The sequence below is a fragment of the Trichosurus vulpecula genome, chromosome 7, assembly GCF_011100635.1.
Source record: "Trichosurus vulpecula isolate mTriVul1 chromosome 7, mTriVul1.pri, whole genome shotgun sequence".
NCBI lineage: Eukaryota > Metazoa > Chordata > Mammalia > Diprotodontia > Phalangeridae > Trichosurus > Trichosurus vulpecula.
The window spans coordinates 21,345,187-21,367,546 of record NC_050579.1 but is presented as its reverse complement, the minus strand read 5'-3'; the positions used below and the strand labels follow the sequence as shown (position 1 = coordinate 21,367,546).

The window sequence follows — 22,360 nt, the reverse complement described above, 5'->3', positions numbered from 1 at the left end:
CAGTCTCGGGGCAATGGGGGACGCTGGGGTTGGCGGCTACTTACACCATGACTGTGGCTCCCCAGCCAACAGCTTTGGAGGCCGAGATCAGTCCTTCTGTCCACCGTGAATTCTTGGCATAGAACTCTTTGGGGGAGGCCGCACCCTGGAGGACAAGAACAAGAAGCGAGCACGATAACAGCTGACACTTACACAGCACCTGCCATGGGCCGGCCACCGGGCTAAGCGCTCTACAATCATTATCTCATCCGATCCTCCCAACAACCCTGGGAGGAGATGAGGAAACTGAAGCCGACAGGGGTGAAGTGATCTGCCCAGGGTCACCCAGCTAGGAAGTGCCTGAGCTGGATTGGAACTCAGGTCCTCCTGCCTCCAGGCTCAGCTCTGCTGAGAGGTGAGAAGAAGCAAACCTTAGCAGAGGCAGTAATAAGATGGGCCGAGCTGTGTCCTGGATGGTTTATGATATCCATGCCAAGCAGGGAGCGGGTCATTTGTTAAAAACTGTATTAGGCTTTAAGACATATTTTTGGAAGCTGCATTTTAATTTGGGAATGTTTGATATTCGGGCAGTTTGGGACAAATCTGCCAAACCTCCGAGAAGCAGCTCCAGAGCTTCCTCCTCCCCACTCTGGGGCAGCGTGGCATCTCAGACTGATGAATGGAGAAGAGACTATTTCAGGCAGAGATGGGGGGAGGGGAGAAGTGACAACAAGTAGGCAGAGAAGTCTGTACAGGGCGTCCCAAAAGTCTTAGTGCGCTCAGGCTTCAGTCACTTAAAACAGCACGAAGACTTTTGGGACACTCTGTTTTTGATCCCGTGAGGGGGAAGAGTGAGCACCAAGAACTTAAGGGGATCTCTCGGGACAGTCAGCCAGGAGGAGACAGCCCATGAGCTGAGTTTTGCAGGGAGCTAGTGATCCTAACAGGCAGAGATGAGGAGGGAGAATATTCCAGGGGGGCAGGAGCGTGTGGAGTTTGCAGAACAGCAGGAACACAGTGTACACGAGGGGGAGTGAAATGCAATGAACCTGGAAGGGTGGGCCGCAGCCGGTTTGTGAAGGGCTTTAAACAGCAGGCCGAGCAGTTGGTGGATTCCTCTATAAGTACATGGGCGATAGGGAGCCACGGGATGTTCTTCAGAAGAGGACTGACATGGTCAGGCTTCTGCTTTGGAGAGATTATGGTGGCCATTGTGGAGGATGCATTGGAAAGGGGAAAGATGGAGGCAGGGAGACCACTGAGCAGCTTATTGTCATAATCCAGGGCAGGTCTGAGAATCTGAGCCATGATGGCAGCCGGGTGAGTAGAAAGAAGTGAACACATGGGAGATGTGTTGTGGTGTAGATGCAACACTTGGCAACTGACTGAGGGAGGGGCGAGGGGTGAGGATAACTCAGGCTGTGAACCCAGTCTGCTGGGGGGAGATTTGTTCCGACAGAAATAGAGAAATTTGGAGGTGGAATGGGAATGGGAATGGGGTGCGTGTGTGAACATAATGAGTTCTGTTCTGGACATGTTGAGTTTGAGATGCTCAAAGGACATTTAATTTAAAGGTGATGTAAGATTAGTGTTCAGGAGAGAGACTAGGGCTTGATACATAGATCTGGGAGTATCTGCAGAGAGAGGATAAGGAAATCTGTTGGAACTGATGAAATCACTGAGAGAGAATGGAGAGGGAGGAGAATAGGGTCCAGGACATAGAGCTTTGGGGGCAGGGCAGGCATGATGATCCAGCAAAGGAGACTGAGAAGGGAAGTGGCCAGAGAAAGTATCCAGTGGGGGGAACAGCCAAGAGTGTTAACAGTGTCTTTGTGCTGAGGCCAGCTGGTCTTGGTCTTGACAGGGCCAGGAAGCCACAGACAGTCTGTCCCTCTTGCTGCTTTCTGCTGGCCTAAACACACACTCACCCGGCCGCTTTCCACTATCTCCTTCTGAAGGTCTTTGGAGGCTACAATGAGGACCTGAATAGCTTGCATTAGGCTGGTACAGGAACCGAGGATCCTGCAAAACAAAGTCCCACCAATGATTATCCCCTTGACAGTGAAGCCAAGCTCAGAGTGTTTGGGGGAATGGAGAGCTAGGAATGAACTGGATTCTTCCAGAAGGATTTTAGAGAAAGACCTCTGAGGAAAAGCTGGGGCAGCAAGGCATCTTGATCATGAGTCCTCCCAAGGAGACAGAGGTTACAGGATATCTGCTGAGGTTAAGGTGGGTACTCAGTCTGGTCAACCAGAGGTCACACTCCCTGTTAGTGGAATGTTCTTTGCCTTTTGTCCCCCACTGTCATGCCAGTATCCTACGGAATCCTCCATTAACTGCACAGGGAGATGACACAGACCCAAGCCCTATCTGGAAGAGTCTAAAGTGATGCTCCCATCTTTCAGGGCCCCAGAGTTTCTTATTCTTGTTGGCATGACCTTCATTAAAATCCCAACAAGCTATCTTTGCTGATGATCTTCAAGAGTCACTGGGGCTAGAGAGTTCACCCCTCTGTGGCCAAACCTCTAAGCTTAGCTAGGCTGGTCCTCAGACAAGAGACAGCCCATCATTGGGACCATGCTCTGAGCCTTGCCATCTGCGCATTGCCTGCTTGAGCCTACACTGGGCTGAAGAGCTTTTGAGAGCCCAGGGTCCCCTCTGCTCCATGATAAAGCACAAGAGGAGGCCAGGAGAACAAGGTGAGCATAAATTGAAATCTGCCAACAAATGTGCAAGGGACCTGCCCTGGCTACCTGGGAATCAGAGCACTGGTCATACTGACCTTTCGTTTACCTCCAGTTTGACCCCTGTGTCTCCAGCTCGGGACTTGTTGAGCATCTCCTGTTAACAGAGAGGAAGAGGGAAGGGGTTAGCTCAGCACATGGAAGGAGGGTGGGTGCTGGAAGGGGTAAGCATGTGCACACACGAACAACCATGTGCCATTGCCAAGGTATCCATGCCAAGAGGGCAACCTGTCCTTTTCACCAAAGGCTTCTCCTGGGTATGCTGCCCCTGGGTAACTTCTGTGTACTTTCTGGCCCTCAGGGAATCAAAGGAATCTTGGCCTTGGTTTGGCTAGGGCTCTTGCCCTATGGTCTGTAGGTACTTTCCTCTAATGGTCAAGGCCCCAGGTCTTGATAGGTCAAGAACTCTCCCTCTGCATCCAGGGCCTTGCCAGCAGATGCCTCTTACCTCTATCCTGGCCGTGGCTGTTTCAATAGCAGCTGAGGTGGCAGCCATCTCCTTGTCCACCAAGTCACCCAGCTCCTCCTGCCTAATGTCCAGGCCTCTGGGTCTGAGCCCCTAGAATCAAAACACGAAGGCTGAAGAAAGGTGGTCCTCCAACCTGTTGGGCTCCCTTTGAGAGACTCTGGGACTTCTGATTCTTCCTGCTGATAAGGGCTGTGTGCACAGGCTTGACTGAAGGCCGAAGGGCAGTCATGCTCACAGACTCATGTCTATCAGTCACCAATTGGAATGTTGTTCTTGTCCCTCCATCGGCCATGCATGGTAGCCAGGTATAGCCCTACACAGCTGGCTTATTCCTGCCTTTGGGCCCTCGCACATGCTACCCTGTAAATCTAGCTCAAAACCCAACTCCCTCCCAAGGAACTGACCATATGAATCTCATCTGACTCTAATCCATCCATTAATTGGCATCCCTTCAAAGGCAGGTCATCCCTTTTTTCGGACGAGAGACCTGGGCATGCTTGTAAGGCAGATAGTAAGGGATAATGTAAAGAACTATGTAAACGTTAGCTACTATAACAGTTACAGTTATTATTGATACCAATTAGATTCTTCTCCAACACAAATCCTGTTTTCTAGTAAGGCTGGTGTCATAGAGCAGGAAAGGACCTTTTACATGAGGAAGATGAAGCCCAGGGATGGGAAGTTACTTGTCCAAGATCACCAAGGTGTTGGATGTCACAAATGGGGCCACTGTCTCCATCGAATTGCCCTTCTGGCCTCCCACCTCTTTTGCTTGACTCTCTCCCTGCCTACAAACATGCCTGTGGCTCCCCCATTCTCAAGAAGCACTCCTCTGAGCTGTCCAGCCCTGCTCTGGTCCTGCATCAATCCTCCTTTTCTGGGCTCCAGAAGGCTGCCTACAGCTAGTTCTTTCCTTGACTGCTGCGGTCTGGCTTATGACCTCATCATCCAACTGAAACAGATTTTCCCAAAGCTGCTAAAGAGCTCTTAATGACCAAATTAAAGGGCCTTTTCTCAGTTTCCATTCTTTTTGACCCCTCAGCCTTGGCTACTGTCAATTACCCTCTAGGTTTTTGGGATACTGCTCTTTCCTGGTTAGCTTCCTACCTGCCTGACCACTCCTCAGCCTCCTTGATGGATCTTTGTCCAGGTGGGGCTTGGGTGCCCTCCAAGGCTCTCTCCTGGGCTCTCTTCTCCTCTCCCTCTGTCCTATTTCTCTTGGTGATCCCATCAGCTCTCATGGATTCAATTATCTCTATGCTGATTATTCTCAGCCCTGACCTTTCTCCAACTGCCTACTGGACATCTTGAGTTGTAGACACCTTAAAGTCAATATGTCCAACATTGAATAGATGATCTTTTCCCCCCAAACCGTATTATCTTCCTAACTTTCCTCTTACTGTTTGGGTCTGTCCTCCTCACAACCTTTGACCCCTCTCTTTCTCATTTCTCTTTCTCCTCCCTCCAGCCATATCCAATCAATCAGTTGCAGAGTCCTGATAATTCTACCTTTGTAACTTCTCTCCTAAATCCCCCCTCTCCTCTTCCATGGCCACTAACCTGGGGCAGGCCCTTATCACTTTTTTCTTTTTTTTACTATTTTGCACTTGCTTTCTGGTGAGTGTGTTTGCCTCAGGCCTCTTCCCACTCCAGCCCACCCTTCAATCAGCCACCAAATTAATCTCCTAAAACACAGCACAGGTATGACCACATCACCTCCCTATTCAGCTGACTCCAGTGGTTCCCTATTACCTTCAAATAGAAAATCCTCCATCCTGCCTAACCTCATTACAGGCTTTTCACATGATCCAGTGACCTGGCCTCCTTTCTGCCCCTTGAACAAGACCCTCAGCCTCCCAACTCCAGGCATTCTTTCTCACTGGCTGTCCTTCATGCCTGGAATGTTCTCTGTTCTCATCTCTGTCTCTTGGCTTCCTACCTGTCTCAGTTAAAATCCCACTTTTTGCAAGAAGCATCTCTTTTACCACTCCAGCACCTTCTGTCAGTTCTCTCCAACCTATTCTGTATAGAGCTTGTTTGCACATAGTGGCCTCCCCCTGAAGCTGATAGCCCCTTTCTCGGAGTCAGGTTTTTAAATGCATAAAATGAAATACAAAAGATGCCAAAGAAAACCAAGTATCTTGATATAAATACAGTTATTAAAAAATGAAGTTCATGGACCAGTAGCAAGAAAAGCTCATTCTGTTTTTGTCTCTGTAGTTCCCAAGTCTAGGACCGTGCTATGCTCACCACAGGGGCTTAATAAATGCTTCTGAGTGAATTCATGAATGATCTGGTGCTCCTCCTGTTAATGCGATGGTTTTTGAGGGTCATGCAGCAAGACAGTGCCAGAGCTGGGCTTGGCCCCTGATCTGTGTCCTGCATGCATCTGACATCACCTCCCCAGAGTGGAGCCCCTTGAAGGCAGGGGGTGTGTCATACATTCTTTTGGCATTTCCACAATTTTAGCAAGTGGGAGATGTTTAATAAACACAAACTGAATGGATGGAGACAAGTTTATCCAGAACATCTTCTAGGTGTTAAGAGGAGCCTGCCTCAAACCCCACTACATCTTCATCTCAGGTTCTGAGCATGATGGTCATTCTAATGGTACCTCGCCAATGGCTGTGATCTTGCTGAGGCAGCTCCTCATGGCCGTGCTATTTGCATTCTCAACATTGTCCTCTTCCTTCAGAGCAGACAGATAGAGCAGGGCTTCCCTGCCACACTCTTTACAGGCATCTGTTAACGCTACGGATTCAAGGAAACACAGAGTCGTTAGGAAGGGGCGCTAACTTCCCCTGACCTCGAGCACAGGTATGAAGCAGACCTGGCACTGTCGGCCCTGGTACTCACTCTCTGCAGGCTCCAAGGAGGTTGTCAGACAGGTGGCACTGCCCTGGAGGATGGTGTCACTGACCAGGTGAGCCAAGAGGGTTATGGATCGCACCAGTCCACTGACATCTGAAAGGCAAATTCTGTGGAATTCACCAATTCACCAAAGCCTTTCCCTCCCTTGGACACCCTCAGAGGCCTCTGGAATATGCCCAGAATTTCCCTGCTGTCAGGATGAGTGCCCTGCCCACATCTCACCATCTGAAGAGGTCAGATACTGGTTCTGGGCCTCCTCCACTTGGTCGATGCATTTCAAAACAGAATTGGTCTTGAAAAGGAGGTGATCTGGAAGATAAAAGCCAGGGTAAGGAATCCCTGTATCCTAGTGCAGTGAAGCCAGGTGACCTATACACCCCTTCCCTCCCCTAACAGCTAAAGTAGGGGAATGGATGCCTTTAGAACTCTAGGGCCTAGGAACCCAGGACCTAGAAGGGTTCTAGAGCTACTAATGCAGCCCCCTTCGTTTTACAGAGAAGGAAACCAAGGCCCACAGAGGTAAAGTGATCTTCCCAAGACCACGTAGACAGAAAGTAGCAGAGATGTAATCTGAACCCAGGTCTTTCCACTGCACCACCCTCCCCCTCTGGTGGTAGAAGGGAAGAGTCAAAGTGAAGGAAGGTTTTCTGGCCTGACAGGATTTAGGTGTATTCTCTTGCTGTAGCTGCATTAGGCTCCTTGGTCCCTCTGCTCATACAGATATTGTCTCTCTTCCTACTGCCCATGGGGTAAAAGTCAAACTCTTTTTTGATAAGATCGCCCAAGCTTGTCTGTATCTCACCCACTCCGAGTCTTGGTGAGGTCCTTTGTTATGGTAATTAAGGTGGGACTTCCTCTGTTCTTCTCTGTTGGGATGCTAAGGCCATCAAGGGCCTTTAATGAGTCTTGCCTTTGTTTGAATGGGGCAGGTAAAGTGTAACCCTTGTCTTTTGTTTTGGAGTGCTTCTCAGCACTAAGGAACCTTTTGATTGAATCAGGACTCTTTGATGACCTGCTTATGGCAAGGGAAGGCCTAGTTCACATGGGTTTGAGTTGCATGGTTGTGATGCCCTTTGACCCTGAAGAAGTATGTATATATATACTCAGAGGTTAGCATTTCACCTTTGGGGGCACACTCATTGGAAGAGTGTTGGTAATTTGGCCAGATGAGACTCTGGGTAGCCATAGGACCACTCCCCTCTTCCCTTTGAAAAACCCAGATGTTGCTTCTCTCTCTGGTCACTATGTATGTATTGCTATGGAGAGGCTGCTTTGTGTCATTTGCTCTGTTTATATAATGCATGCTTGTAATTTCTGTTTGTATACTCTCTGAAGTTCAGGGTGCTGGCTTTTCCCTCTGAGCTAAGTGAATGATATATGTATGTTTGATTAAGGTGACATTGTTAACCCCTTAAAGTTGCTTTCCTTAGAAAAGCAGATCAAAGAACCTGAGCTGTCAGCCCTCCTGTGTGCTGGTGTTGTTGGTCTTTCACCTCCACAGCAACCATTAGCAACACTGTTGTTACATACATCCACTCAGAATCAGACTTGGAGCCTCGGCCACCTCGTCCACTCTACTTTAAATACCTAAGCACCGGTCACCCAGCCTCCATCTAGAGGCCTCCATGGAGGGGGTCTCCCTTGGGGTCACACTATCACTTGGCACAGACACATCCACTCTGTGTAAATTCTGATCACACTCATCATGAAGAAACAAGAAAGGGGACCAGCCCTCCGATCTAAACCCCAGCTTCCTTCCTTTTCATTGGGGCTTCCTAGACCATCAGATTCCTTTGTCTGGGTGACTAGGGTTGGGGCATTCTGGTCTAGCTTGCCAATAGAAGCCTAAGCTCCCTGTTGAGAAGGCCCAGTTTTGTGCACAAGCTTCTCAACAGTAGTGACCGAATCTCTCTCATTGGTGGGGAGCTTCCTGAGTCCTGGAACCACCTCGTATCCCTGCAGAATGACCAGAGCAGGTGTGCTGTCACCAGGCCAGTGGGATTTGGAGCTAACAGATGTACTCAAGCTTAGGGACAGCACAGTGACTGGGGAAGAGATGTACCTGCAGACCTACTACAACTGATGAGGATGGGGTCCTCAAGCTGGCTCAGTGCATCCTTTACCATCTTCTCAGCCTCTTGCCCCATTTTCAGGAGAAATGACTTCCTCTGGTCCTTTGCAATTTGATGCGTAGATTCCTGCCAACGAATCAAAGGCAGGCTGTTGTAGACTCGGAGTGGGGGCATGCCCAAAGGAAGATCAGAGCATTAAAGAATTATAGCCCTAGAAATGGGAAGGACCTTGGAGACCCTTGAGTCCAACACCCTTGTTTTACAGATAGGGGAAACTGAGGCCCAGGGCATCAGTGGCTAGGTTTGGTTCCAGAATTGATGTGTTTCCCCCTGGAGCACTAATACCTCCCTTTCCTTCCTTCTGCTTGGGGGCTGTGCTATTGACTGGGCTAGAAAGTTCAGTGCCAGGAGACTGAGGTCGAGGAGTTGGTCCTTGTGTACTCGGGTTCGGTTCACTCCACACAGGGGAAAAAAAATCTGTTCTACAAAAGGCACCGCTTAACACACTTCACCCTCCATCCCAACCACAGACCTTTGGACTACCAATCTCTAACCACTGCACACGCGTCTCACTGATCATAAGAAAGGCTGGGAGAGTGTATGTTGTAGGTGATTGCAACCTGTTCCCTCCTACTGTGGATATAACCCATAGCTTACCCATGCCCTGCATTAGATGTGGCATATGATGGTAGGTTTGTAAGGTCATTTACATGTGTCAATGACAGATATTTCTCCTACAGGCTGGCTCTGGCAGGCCAGCTGAGATGGACCCACAGGAAAAGGCCCAGGGACTGCTAGGGCCTCAGCCTCGTCCCTTCCCCTCTGTCTCACTGCTCCCCTCAGGCAGAGCCAGACTGCCTCTCCAAGCCCCTGGATTTCTGAGCTGTGACATGGGCCCACAAGGTCTGCCTTCTCCACTTGCCTGTGCATTGGTTAACTCAGACTGTGTTCGCTCCAGCTGGTTCCGAAGGGATGAGATTTCTTCATACCTCTCAGACGCGATTCTCGCCAGGCTGGTTCGCTCCTTCTCTAGGCCTTCAACCTGCATGTTCCACTTTGCCTCTGACTGCAGAACAAACCATGTGGGGAGAGGGAAAACAGAATGCTCACAGCTCACATTGACATGATTTTTTTTTTTTTCACTTTTCTGTGATTTCACCCATAAAGGAAAGCTCTACTGAGAGAACTACTGTGCTTAGTCCCAGGTGGGATGTTGGAGCCAGGACTCAGGCCTTGACTTCTTCACTGAGAGCCCTGCTCTCTACCCGCTCCACTCCTCCACCTCCCCACACAGTGCTTTGAGGTTCCCCAACAAAAATCCAATGAGATGTGTTGTCTGAATACTGATAGCCCCATTTCACAGATCGGGAAACAGAGGCTCAGAGGAGTGTCTCAGGTGGGAAGCGGAAGCTGCTTCCTCTTGTAGGACCCCGAAACTGCCCTCTTCTTCCAAGGCACAATAGGTTCTACTTCCTTGAGCCTGCTATTCCTATTTCCTGAGGGCACATAGAAGGATAACTCACTGAGGTAGCCCAGATGTGTGTGAGGTGACATTGGAATTTTGCCACAGATAGTCCACCTGGTGGACAACGAATGCATGACCTGAAAGTCTTTCTTAGGAGACATTAGTTGGATTCTTCTGGGCCAACATCTCCAAATTTCAGCCTGCCTTCATTGAGAAGAGGGTAGCAGGATAATGGTTTAAATCTCTCTGACCCAGCTCCCTAGGAAAGGGGTTCCTAATCACAGCCAACATCCAGGGCTTTAAGTTCTGCAAAGCACTTTATCTTGTGGGTTCCTAAAGGAAGGCACCATCATTGTGATTTTACAGATGAAAAACTCAGGCTGGGAGGTAAAGGGATTTGCCCAGGGTCCCCGAGCCAGGATGGGTCAGAGGCAGGATTCAAACTCAGGTCTTCCTGACTCCATCCACTCTGCCACCTGCTGTCCAAGGACATGAGGGGAAACTGATGCATAGAGAGGAGTGTTTGGACTGGATTCCTAATTTCATCGGGTAGGGAGCTTCCAGCAAGCACCCTCCTCTCCCACTGTGGGTCAGCAGGTTCTCTGACACTTCAGAGTCTTGGAGAGTGGCCTGGTGGCACTGAGTGACAGGGGCCCTGGCTAGGACAGCTCAGAGGCAGTACTTGTGCCAGGTCTTCCCAACTCCGAGGCGAGCTCTCAATCGACTACACCACACTACCCCAGAGAGGAGGGATTTGCAAACTTTCTACTGCTCTCTTTTGATTCTATATCACCTAGCCTTCCCAGAGCTTCCCTCTTCTACCCCCTCCCAGAGAGCCATCTCTTGTAAAAAAAAAATAATTAAAAACAGTTTAGCCGAGTTAACCGACATGACAAAGACTTTGATATATGTAGTACTGCACACTCATGAGTTCTCCTAACCTCCCCCTTCCCCATCACAAAACTGGGAGCTGATATTTCTGGGCTTGCTCTAACCACCCATGGGGCTGAACTTGGGATCAACAGAGCTCAGCTGTAGCTATGACAAGACAAGCAGTGCAGTAGGTGGGGAGAGCCACCAGTGAAAACACCAGTGAAGACGAGGCTTCTGCCCCAGCAGCAGAGGCAGCTCCAGTATCAGTGGGGTAAGGCAGGTGGGACAGGAAGGTGGAGGGAGGTCATGTTTACCTGAGCAGAGGTCTCCAGGGTGCCTTGGAGGACTTGGAACTCATGTTTGCTGATGGAAAGTTCTTGCTTTAAAGTCTCCAGGACCTCTGTCTGTTCTTGAGTCTGTAGGGCACAGTAAGAGGGTCCCAGAGTGAGTCATACCAAAGCCCACTGACTGGTATTCTTCCCAAGAATCCTCTATCTATAGGGTAAGCTGGACATAGCTGGGGACAGTAGGGGACCTCCCTGCTGACTGCACCCCTGCACTCTCTGGTTCTGCCTTGAACAAGCAAACATTCTAGGCCTCTGATCTCTGTCTCGTCCATAAGACCAGCCAGTGCCATGTCTCCCGTGTCTTGACCCTGGCCCTCATCTGCTCCAGCGAGGCAGAGCTCCCCACTGTCCATGGGCATGTGCTCGGCTCTGGCTCCCAAGGCTCCAGAGTGCTTGCTCTCAGCCTTGAATAGTCTCTGTTTCCCTTGGGCTTTGTCTTCCTCAAGCTCATTCTTTTTCCTGGTATCTCTGGGTGCCCTGGCACACAGTAGGCCCTGAACAGTGATTAATTAACTGGTTCTTTAGCTCAGGTCCTTTCTTACCCCAGTCCCTGAGACTCTCCTGTTGTTTCCCTACAGACTCAAGAGCAGATGAAGGCCCTGCCTACAAGGCACTGACTTGCAATTGTCTTCAGTTATTTTCAATGATCTTTCAAAATTGTAAAGATGAGCATTATCTGAATGGCCTAGAATGATGTCTTCAGATGAGGGCCAAAGCACAAACCACAGGCCTCTTTTCTAACTTACCAAGGTCTCTTGGGTTGTGCAGTGCCAAAGTCCTGCCTTGGGTCTCCTGACTCCATTCGTTTCCACAAACATTTATTGATTACTTACATGTCATAGCTAGGCTTTGTGCTAGGCCCTGGAAGTGGGGCATGGAATCAGGAAAGAACTTATGCACCATTCTGGGAAGATCCTGCTGCAACAACCTCCATTTCCTGCCTCCACACACCCAAGGCCCCAATGATCTTTCCAGCAACAACCCTCAGATGCTGAATATTATCATTCATCTGCCATCCTCCATTCCCCTATGGCAGACAAACTCCTACCACCTGTTTCTCTTCCTAACCCTGTATCACTTGATCACTGGCCACCCAGGAATCACCTAGTCCAACTCCTACCTCCCTTTCCCCTCCTCCTTACCCTTCCTAATCCTACTCCCACCCTGCCACTAGTCCACCGTTTCCATTGGGCCTTCTGGAATTCCCATCCCATAATGCGCTGACTTCCCTTTATCCTGGGCTGTTCTGCTTCCATCTAACTGTCCTTCCAGAGACCTGGCTTCCATTCACTCACACCCTACAACACCCTGGCTCTGGAGGGGAGAGGGGGAGGGGGCTTAGTCATCACTCCCCATGGCCATTCCCAGACTCCCTTTGCTTCAGGGGCTCCATAGCCAAACCTCAAAGTACTGAATAACTGCCTGCTGTGATTAATGCCATTATTAGGGGACTTCAGTAGCCATGTTGGGGCTCCCTCCAACTCCTTACCACCCAGGTTCTCAATCTCCTTAGAACCCAGGGCCATTCTCTGGATCACACTGCAAGCATGCTACTTCATTCATCAAAAACGGCTTCCTTCCTGCTCCTGTATCCCTCAGGCCTTTCTCAGGTGATCTCCTCTGTTCTAGCTGAACTTTCCTCTCTTCCCCATCCTAACAACTCAGCTAAACAGTTCAACTCCATGCTGGCATCAGCTCTTGAACCCTGACCTCCATTTACCATCACTCTCATCCTTTGCCAAACCCTAGTCTTGGATCACATCCCCCTGGCCTTCTCTGGCTCTGCTCACTCGCTGCTTCTTGGAGCTCTGGAGGGCACACTATCCATTCAAGTTGTCCAACCCTAACGGGCTCTCCCTGCACCATGGTATCCTTTTCTTCTTGCCTAACGGATTCCCTTTCTGGATCCCCACCAACGCCATTTCAAACCTTCTCTTCTCTCCTCAGCCTCCCCACCTTCCCTTCTCCTCACTCTCTCAGCTGGGGACCCACTTCTTGCATTGTTGAGAAAATGGAAGTCATCTGCCATAAGCTCCCTTCTCCTTTTGTCTTCATTTCAACACTTTCCACATTATTTCTTTTTCCAGTGTCTGGTAATGTGGTGGATTTTCCCCTTGCCAAGGCCAACCCCTCTAAATGTGCCCCTGGTGCCCTCCCTTCTTCTCCAGCAGACTGTCCCTTCAGTCACCCCCACTCCCTCGCCATCGGCTCTTTCCATACTGTCTTCAAACATGCCCAGGTCTCCTCATCCTTATGAAACCTTCAACAGATCCTGCCATCTTCTCCAACTATCATCTTAAATCTCTCATCCTTTCCCAGCCAGACTCCTAGAAAAAAGTTATTTGTGCCTGTTGCTTCCCCATTCTTTCCTCTCATTCACTCCTTAGCCCTTTAGAACTTGGCTTCTGACCCCCCTTGTCCTGCTGAATGTGCTCTCTCTTCACTGCCAAGTTTGGTGGTCTTTTCGCAGGCCTCGTCCCACCTGCCCTTTCTGCTATATTTGTCAGTCAGTGCTTACTCCACACCAGGTAAGTGCTGGGGGTACAAAAAGATCATGTATGGATCATGCCTTTAATGAGCCCACATTCTAACGGGAGAGACAACTTGTAAGGAACCAGGCACCCACAAGATCTAGACAGAATAGATGGGTGGCAATCTCAGAGGGGAAGGCACTAGCTGGGGTGGGAGTGGAGGGCAGGAAAACTGGGCATGGCAGAATTGGAGTCGCATCTTGAAGGACACGGAGGTGAGAGAGGGTGCTCCAGGAGTGAGGGAAAACTGAGGCGAAGGCACAGTGACAAGGCATGGCTTTGGTCATTCCACCTTCTCTCTGGGCTTTCCTCCTAGACCTCTGAAGCTCCTTCTGTTTCCTCTGCTGGCTCATCCTGCAGTCCTGTGCCCGTTTTGGGAAGGCCCTGAGGCTCTGTTCTGGGCTTGGATGACTTGGGCCCATCTGCCCAGTCTCAGGTTCTCCCTGAACTTTGGTGCCTCCTCACCAAGTGCCCACCAGACCTCTCCAACTCACTCTTTCCCCCCAAACCTGCCCCTCTCCCCGTTTCCTATTTCAGTTGAAGGCACCACCAGTGTCTTCGGTTCCTGATCTCGATGCCACCCTCCACTCTTCACTCTCACTCATCCACTGCCAAATCCTGCCTCCACATCTCCTGCCTCCAGCTCCCCCCTGATCGCAACTTGGTCCAAGCCCTCTTCATCTCTAGCCTAGATGACTGCAGCAGCCTCCTCATTGGTCTCTGTGCCTCGGGTCCTCAGCCCAGACCTGGCCATGTCATGCCTCTACTCTGTCCCCACTCCAGTGGGTCCTCATTACCTTCAGGGTAAAATGCGCACCTCACTGTTTAGCTTTTAGAATCCTTTGCTGCCTGGCTTCTGCTGGTCTTGCCAGGATGCTGTCACTTGGCCAGCCTGGCCTGCTCTGTGTGCCTCACACAGCACACCTAAGGGATGCCCTTTCCCATCCTCCCTCTGCTGGTGCCCTGCCTTCCAATTACCTTGTACTTATTGCATTTATTCTTTTGATACTTATCCCATCTATGTTTCTATATGTACTTGTCTCCTCCGTTGGAGTAGAAGCTTCTTTGCCTAGCACACTGTAGGCGCTTAATGAATATTTGCTGATTGAATGATGTAGGAATACATTGAAGACAAGGGACATTGTGTACAAAAGCCAAGAAGTGGGAGATGGGAGAACAGCTCCCTGTCTGGTTTGACTGAAGTAGAGACACAAGCATGGTGTAGTGAGGGGAAGTAACACTGGGAGGGTCAGTGGGAGTCAGGCTAAGAGTCTGCATTTTATCCTCATGGGCCAGAGGATAGATGGAGGCTGGAACAGGGGCAGAGATGGAATGAGCTCTGTCTTGCACAAGCTCAGTTTAAGCCTCCTGCAGGACATTCAGGGCAGCTGAACCTGGACCCTTGGAGACCCTGAGGAAGGTTCTGCCCCATTCCTTGGACCCCCTGCCCTTGGGGCTCACCTTGCGCTGGGCCTGCTCATTCGTACGATGGAAGGTATCCTCCAGCTCTTTCTTCTCCCGCTGCAAGTCGGCCTGGGCCTGTCTCATTACAGTCACCTGTTTGGCTACTTCGGCATTCTGTGGAGGAGAAAGAACCCCGCCCCCCCAGCTTGCTGACCCTTCAGGACCTTTTCCACCCCCTCCCTCCTCAAGCCCTCTCCCCTTGGGAACATGGGAAGAGCCTGGTCACGGGGCCTGGGGCAGGAAACCAGGTACAGGGTTCACCCTAGTGCCTTGGGGGATGAGGGCTCCCCCACAAAATGCCTTATTCCTAAAAGACCCAGCTAACCATTATCAAGAAAGCAAATGTAACTCACTCCAACAGAGCCTGCTTGGTGTCTAAGACGGAATGAAGGCCTGAGAAGGGGAGGGAGCTGGAGGGCTGGGCCTCTGAGGGGTCTTGGCGCAGAGGGAGGAGTGCAGGCCCTGATCTGTTCCTGTGCTCTTCGTAGGCAGAAACAAGTCAGGAGAAGGCTTCAAACATGGTCTGGGCCATTCAGGTGTTAAGCGGTCCAGAGCATCACAGAGCTAGAGCCGAAGCGACCTAGAAGCCAAGCTTCTGGCTCTACTTCCTTGTTTTACAGATGTGGAGACTGAGGCCCAGGGGAGGTCAGTGATTTGACCAAGATCATGCACTTACTAAGTATCAAGAGAAGGGAACCCAGGTCCTCGGACTCCTGAGTCACGGTGCACTTTCCATTGTACTACACTACCTATAGTCAGGAGCCTGTCGCCATGGAATATGATGGGCTACTGCTGCTGTTTTTTGCCATGTTGGCTCTAATCCCAGAGGCAGGAGGGAAGGGTCACTGCCCAGCTGGAAGCCCCTTCTGAGCCACGCCTGGAGCTGAGACCATCTCAGCTGTGGCCAGAGCAGGGCTGGACAACCTACCTTCCGCAGCAGGTCAGCATGGTTCTGAACCAGCTCCGTGTACTTCTCCTTCAGTTTGCTGTAACGCTGTTCATTTGTCTGGGCTTTCTCTGTAAGGTCAAAGGCCACGGTGAGGACCTGTGCTAGCTCAGGACCCTCGCCCTCCCGAAGGAGGAAGGAGCAGCGATCCCTGGCATAAAGACTGTCTTCTCTGATGCATGTGCTGGCTGCTCTCCCCCCTCCCCCTGCCCACAAGCCTTCCTGTTCTCCAGGCCCGATCACTCCCAGCCCGTGTGACCCTCTGCACATGGCCAGTATGTACAAGGAGAACTCTATGAACACCAGAAGGACCAGGGATGATAATCAATGGTGACAAAAAAATCAACTGAGTTTTCTTTTTACAAATCTACTATGATTTCTCCTGTGAAAATGCATTCTGAATACAAATATATTGAGTTTTCATCTTTCTATCATTCTCTTCTTGCCTTGTGTGGATGAGGCTTGTCCTCCAAAGAGGTGGAAGTGCTGTCCACCTTTAATACCAACTTATTTGGGTCTGTATTTTGGGTAGGGGATGGGGAATGAGGAAACTCCACCAAAGTAATTTACCATTTCTGGTCTCAGAGAGCTGCCCAGGGCCTGAGAGGGTCAGTGACTTGCCCAGGGTCACACAGCCAAGAGGGGTCAGACTTAAACCCAGGTCCTCCTGACTCTGAGGCTATACTCCACCCCCTGGATGCTACTCTGTTTCTACGACATTTAAAAACCGTCCCTTTGCTGTGTCTGTCTTATTACCCACAACGTTTAGATGCTGCCTCCCTGGCCCTGGGGCTCTGGGCCACCGTTCTTTTCTTCTGCTCCTCCTTCCCTCCTTGGCCCTACCCCACACTCACACTGACACAGAGATCCCAATGGCCCCAGCTAGAGCCTTCCTGCCTGACACTCCTTCTTCCCAGCCTAGCTGTCCTCCTCCCTGGCCCGGCCAGTGCTCTCTCACTCTCGATCTCTGTGAGGCTCCGCTGCGCTTTCTCCGTGTCCTCCCGTTTCTTGTTGAGTTCATCCAGCTCAGCCCGGAGAAATTCACTTTCATCGACCGCCTGCTGCCGCAGGTGTTGCTGCTCGGCCAGCTCCGCCTCAAGCTCACTGATCCGACCCTTCAGCTGCAGGAATGCCAGGTGTTTCTGGGAGAAGACATCAGGTAATGAGAATGGTGACCCCTACTTCTACACTGTGTCAGAGACAGCAAGTGAGGAGGGATCCCAAGCCCTCCAGGGACCAGGTGATGTTCTTGGCACTAATCAAATCGATAGGCCTGATAGCTTCCTAAGGAGCTGCCCCTGACAGTATGGCGGCTAAGCCTGCCAAAGCATCTGATATCTGGAGAGCTAAGGAGCCATGCCTGCAGGCAGGAATTGTGTAAGAAACACTGGGGATGCTAGTTCTGATGCTGGCTGGTGACCAGGAATGGGAGAGGAAAGGCTGGTTCTATGGCTGTGAGGTGGGGCATCTAAAAGCCTTGGGTTTTCTAGCAGCAACCATGGCCAGAAGTCAAAGGCTGCTCCCAGTGGCTGGGGGGCTGCAGAGCATCCCTTGACCTTTTCAGCCACGGCCCACATGGATGGCCTTCGCTGCCTCGGGCAGTACTGTTCACCAATGGGTGAAATGTGCAGTCAGGAGACCCTCTTATCAGGATATGACGAGATCCATCTGGGGCTTTCAACAGACACAAGTTATCTGACTCATTAGAGTCAGTCAGAGCATAATGAAGCTCTAGGGTTCCCAGCATGAAATCAGAAAGTGCAGAGGTCCAAGGGGAGGGGACCCAAAGGACTACCCTCATACCTCGGCCTTGATGTTCTCCAGCTCCTTCTTCAGTCCATTGATCTCCCGATACAGATGATCAATCAAGGTATCCCTGAGAACATTGGGGGAGGTTGCTTTTGCATTACTGACCCCCCTTCTTTCTTTAAGTGGGACATGGGTGGGGACTGATGGGAGGTGGCACTTTGGGGGGCTTGGAAGCCCCTCCGTGCCAATCCTTAGGCAGGTAATGTGGCACATGGATTTTCAGCCTCATTTGATGATCTCCTGGGGTTAGAAGAGCCCTGATTTGGAGTTAGAAACCTGGGTTCAAATCCTGGCTCTAACACTTGCTATATGTGTGGGCTTCCCCCAGCATGGAGGCATTGTAGAAAGGGTAACAGATCTTAATTCACGAGCCCTGCATCTGGATTCCAGCTCTGCTCATTCCATAAGTGACCCAGGCCTTTGCCTAAGTCATTTGTCCCTTCCGGGCCTCAGTTTCCCAAGCAGTAAAATGAAGAGACTGGACTAGATAATGACCAAAGCCCTTTCCAACTCGACTCAAGGAAGCTGCAAGGGCAAGCATTCTGGAGGTCAGCACATCCTTTATCTTTTCTAGCTCCTTCTAAAGAGACTGAGAGGACAGCTTGGGTTAAGGAAGCCCTAGACAGCCCTAATGCCATGCTTTTACAGGGTCACCCAGGCAGAGGATGTTTCCTGGGACTTACTTCTTTTCTCTGCTCCTCATGCCATTCTGATTGTTGAAGTTGAAAGGATCGCTGCTAAATGAGCTGCCAAAGATATCGTCAAACTTGTTGTCAAAGAAATTCTGCTGTTGCCGGGATAGAACAGAAACATGGAGTTAGGGGCAGGGGACAAATGAAGGAAATCCCACAGACCGTGGGGTGGAGGGGTGGGGCTCAGACATAGGCCTTTACTTCATCCAGTGGACGCCTGAATAGTTCCTCTTTGGGAACCCAGATACCGTAGTAAACTAAGGCATGAACGTCAATGACATCAGAGTTAGAAAGCACTTAGATGCTACCTTGATCCCCTCCCCTTATTTCCCATCCTACTCTCTTGGCTCTGAAGCATGAGAAGTCTGCTTTTCTCTTTGGGAGGTTCTCACCTGCTGGGAAGTGGCATCCATTTCCATGAGGTCATCTTTCTCTAGGATGGGCTCACTGTCCGGGGAGGAAGCCTCCACTGGGATGACCACCACGGGGCTGATGTGTTCTGACAGTGCTGAGGCCCGCAAGAAGTTGGGTGGGTTCTGAAGAGGGGAGACTTGGACTGAAGGCCTGTCTTGTTCTAGTGCCCTCCCATCACATCCCAGCAGGCCCTCAGGAGGGAGAGCCCCAGGATCTCATGTGTCTAAGGGCCAATGGCAGCCTCACCTCGGGAAGCTGAGGGATCTGGATGAGCCGCTTGAAGTACTGCAGGTTGCTGGAGCGGTAGAAGAGATCTTTCAACCTAGCAGGGGAAAAGCACCCTGTGAGCAAACAGAAAGACTGCTTCCCTGTCAGCCCTCCCCATGTTGAAGGGAGGTGCTGCTGATGGGGCTCTCTCTATGTCATTTGGATTCAATTATGATGCCAATGGGGGCAAGGGTTATTACAATCAGTTCCCTAGCAAAGTATGTTTCCTGAGGCTCAAAGAATTCCCAAACGATGGATAATCCAAAACCTACCTCTGTTTGACTCTGGAATATATGGGGCTTTTATTTTGCATCAGATTTACCTTTTTAATTACGTCTGGCCTATGGTAATTTTCAAAAAAGGTTGTACTTCCCGAGCTCATACTAGCTGATGATAGGGAAGGGGCCTGGAAGCATCTATGGTGCTGGTGCTAATACAGTCTGGCTTAAAGAAATATTTGCTGTTTATAGACCACAAATAGACAGTGGAGAATTGGTTGTATGATGCTGCTTAGGGAAAGAAATACTTACAATGCTATGCCTCCCTCCACTAACAGGTATTATAGACAGCCTAAGTGGGGCTAGCCATACTCCTAGTGTATGTCCTAATCTTGGTAGGATACTGAGATGAGGGAGACAAAAACCTCTCTTCTCCATTCCCCGTGCCTACCTTCTACCTTGAACCCAAACTCTTATGGCTTGGAAAGGGCAGATCCTAGGACCCACATGCTCTGAGATTTTTAAAATGGTAAATCCAGGGCTCAGGACTTCCATTGTCCTGCTCATTTGGAGCTCAGAACCCTCTCTGGTTCAGCTCTGTTAACCAGTCCCTTTGCAATCAATTCTCTTTTTGTCTCCAAAAGCATCAAACCTGCTTCCATGCTATCTTCCTTCTTCTCAAGGGCAGGGAGGACATACTGAACAGCCAAATAATGGGGCAGAGGAAGAGAGATGGTGGTAGCATTCATTTGGAAAGACTCATTCAGATGCTGGGGAGTTGGATGGACTCAAGCGTCCCCTCCCCTCGGAAATGGAGCCAAGAGCAGTGGGCTCTTCCAACCTCATAAGCTACTAGTATTTAACATTCAAGGAAGACTGCCTCAGGGCTGGATTCTTAGGATTTAATAAGTCAGTAAGGTCTGACTTAAATAGGCCATTTACAGGGCTGTTCAAACTGAACAGGCATACCAGGAGGTCGACTTAACCCTGAGCTTGTCCTCTGTTCACTCCCAGAGAAACCCAGCCCTGGGTCTGCAAGGACTCTGTTGGCTCATCTTGAGGATGGGGATGATGGGGCTGAGAACCATCGCATTGAGTGAGCGAGCTGGAGTGTGAGGGCAGGACTCTTGGCCCGTCTCACTGCTGTGCTTCCAGAGAGCTTGACATGACCGCCCAGGCCTCTGCTTACCCCACAGCATAATGAAAGGAAGCCTGGGTGAGCCATGGAAGGTTTACTCTCCTTGCTTGGGCAAACGTGATAATCAGCTCCTATCTGGTGCGTTTTTACTTTTCTCTGAATACTCCGGAGGAGTATTGAATGCCTCCATCAGTTCTGTGAAGGGCCCTAAAGATTCATTAACCTCCCAAATATCTATTCTCCACTGATCCTTTGAGTGTTTCCCCAAGATTATAAAGTGCTGCTTTGCTCCACTTACTTAGGGAGTCTCACTATTCAGACCAGACTTCTGCACAACCAGCATCTCCCTCCTTTAGGGATTACAGGTGTCTAATGGGAGAGACCCGTGGGTGCTGATCGATACTCAGCAGAGTACTGATTCTTCTGATCCCCTTCATCTCCTTTGATTTTATTGTTCCTGTTCAGTCATCTCTGACTCTCCATGACCCTCGTGGGGTTTTCTTGGCAGAGATACTGGAGAGGTTTGCCATTTCCTTCTCCAGCTCATTTTACAGATGAGGAAACTGAGGCAAACAGGGTGAAGTGACTTGCCCAGGGTCTGAGGCTGGATATGAACTCAGTCTCCTGACTCCAGGCCTGCACTTTATTCACTGTGCTACTTAGCTGCTGCCTGGTCTCCTTTGATGCCTCAGTCTAATTCCCTCCCCTTGTCTGGAGCATCCTGTTAGTATCCTTCGGCATAGTTCTTTCTCCAGCCACTTAGCCTTATCCTAAGCACCCTTGCCCCCAACTTGCCCTCTCCGTGGGAGGCTCTCTCGAACCCCCAAGCCAACCAGCCCTTCTCTCTCTCATCAGTCAAACAGCTTCAGGGGGCAGACGAGTCACTTAATAAATGAGCAGCATCCAACCTCCTGTGACCCCTTTTAGGTCTGATCAGAGGAGAGGTGACAGCACTCTCAGCCCAGGCTCTCGGTGCCTCCTGACACATTCTGGATACTTCCCCCAAGTTTTAAAAGAAGAGATTAACATTAAGCAACAAGTCAGCTAACTAAACTTGCTTTAGTGACTATTTACATTTAAATGAGTTCATTTCAATGCCTAAACCACGGCTAACTTTCCTCCCTTCCTCCAAGGCTTTTCAGGTTTCTTTCTCCACTCGCCCTCCTTCCCTTTTCCTCTTCTATGGTCATGGTTAGTGGGTACTGTGTTCTCCTGCCTCTGTTTTGTCCTTCCCATCATTTCATCAAGGTTTCCCCAGATTTCTTTATGGTCCTTACACTCGTCCAGTCTAAATTGGATCCTAGCATTTGATTACATTGCAGAACATAAGTTCCTTGGGGGCAGGGGCCAGTCCATTTTTGTCTTTGAATCTCCGATGTCTGGCATCCAACAGGTGCCTAATAAGATGCTTGTTAATAGGTTGACTGAACACTACAGTTATCCCTCCCACATTGCAGGGATTAGGGGTGCAGCACCCCTGAGATGTGGAAAATCTGCATAAAAGTTTTTGGCCCTCCCTTGGTACCAGAGAAGAAGTCTGAATTACTATAGAATTAAAAGATAAACTGTGTTGATATTACATAACACTATCCATATATCATGCATTTCTGAATTCCTAAACTTTTTCTGTGTCATCTGCTGGCCTTTGGGTGGTATTTGTAGCTTCCGCAAAACTCCCCCAAAATTCCCATTTAATTTTTTGGGCCAACCCGAGACATAATTGAAACCACATCGGGGAAAGTCACAAGGTGGGAAGAATATTGTATTGCACGTTAGGTTGCTTCTAATTTTTTGCAATTGTAAATAATGCTACTATGAAAACCTTTGAAGAAATCACGTGATCACAGATCTGGCGATGGAAAGAACCCCTGAGGCCATCTGGTGCAAAGCCTTTATTTTTTGGATGAGGAGTCTCCGGAATGTTAAAGTGATTTGCCCTAGGCCTCAGAGCTTAGAACCCAGCTCCTCTGACTGGCAGGAAGTACTTTCTCTATTGTGGCACCCCGCCTCCCTCAGAGCATCCATCACCTGGCTGTGGGCCTTCACCCTCATCACACCTTC

General features: G+C 50.0%; 1 protein-coding gene across 3 annotated transcripts in view; it reads right to left on the bottom strand.

The window, feature by feature from the left end:
• The window catches only part of HIP1 (huntingtin interacting protein 1), a 119,981-nt gene that overhangs the window by 8,459 nt on the left and 89,162 nt on the right, over nt 1-22,360 (bottom strand). For 2 of the 3 annotated variants that reach the window (XM_036767053.1, XM_036767055.1), the window contains 17 exons: nt 18,923-18,998; nt 18,655-18,798; nt 18,254-18,357; nt 17,565-17,637; nt 16,720-16,903; nt 15,744-15,832; nt 14,813-14,929; nt 10,788-10,889; nt 9,058-9,201; nt 8,126-8,261; nt 6,286-6,372; nt 6,049-6,156; nt 5,807-5,943; nt 3,172-3,282; nt 2,762-2,820; nt 1,908-2,001; nt 45-145 (listed from right to left, as the gene is read on the bottom strand). In XM_036767053.1, the coding sequence (XP_036622948.1) occupies nt 45-145; nt 1,908-2,001; nt 2,762-2,820; nt 3,172-3,282; nt 5,807-5,943; nt 6,049-6,156; nt 6,286-6,372; nt 8,126-8,261; nt 9,058-9,201; nt 10,788-10,889; nt 14,813-14,929; nt 15,744-15,832; nt 16,720-16,903; nt 17,565-17,637; nt 18,254-18,357; nt 18,655-18,798; nt 18,923-18,998 (1,866 nt within the window). The remainder of the gene's footprint in view (nt 1-44; nt 146-1,907; nt 2,002-2,761; nt 2,821-3,171; nt 3,283-5,806; nt 5,944-6,048; nt 6,157-6,285; nt 6,373-8,125; nt 8,262-9,057; nt 9,202-10,787; nt 10,890-14,812; nt 14,930-15,743; nt 15,833-16,719; nt 16,904-17,564; nt 17,638-18,253; nt 18,358-18,654; nt 18,799-18,922; nt 18,999-22,360) is intronic. The other variant, XM_036767054.1, reaches the window with a different exon arrangement.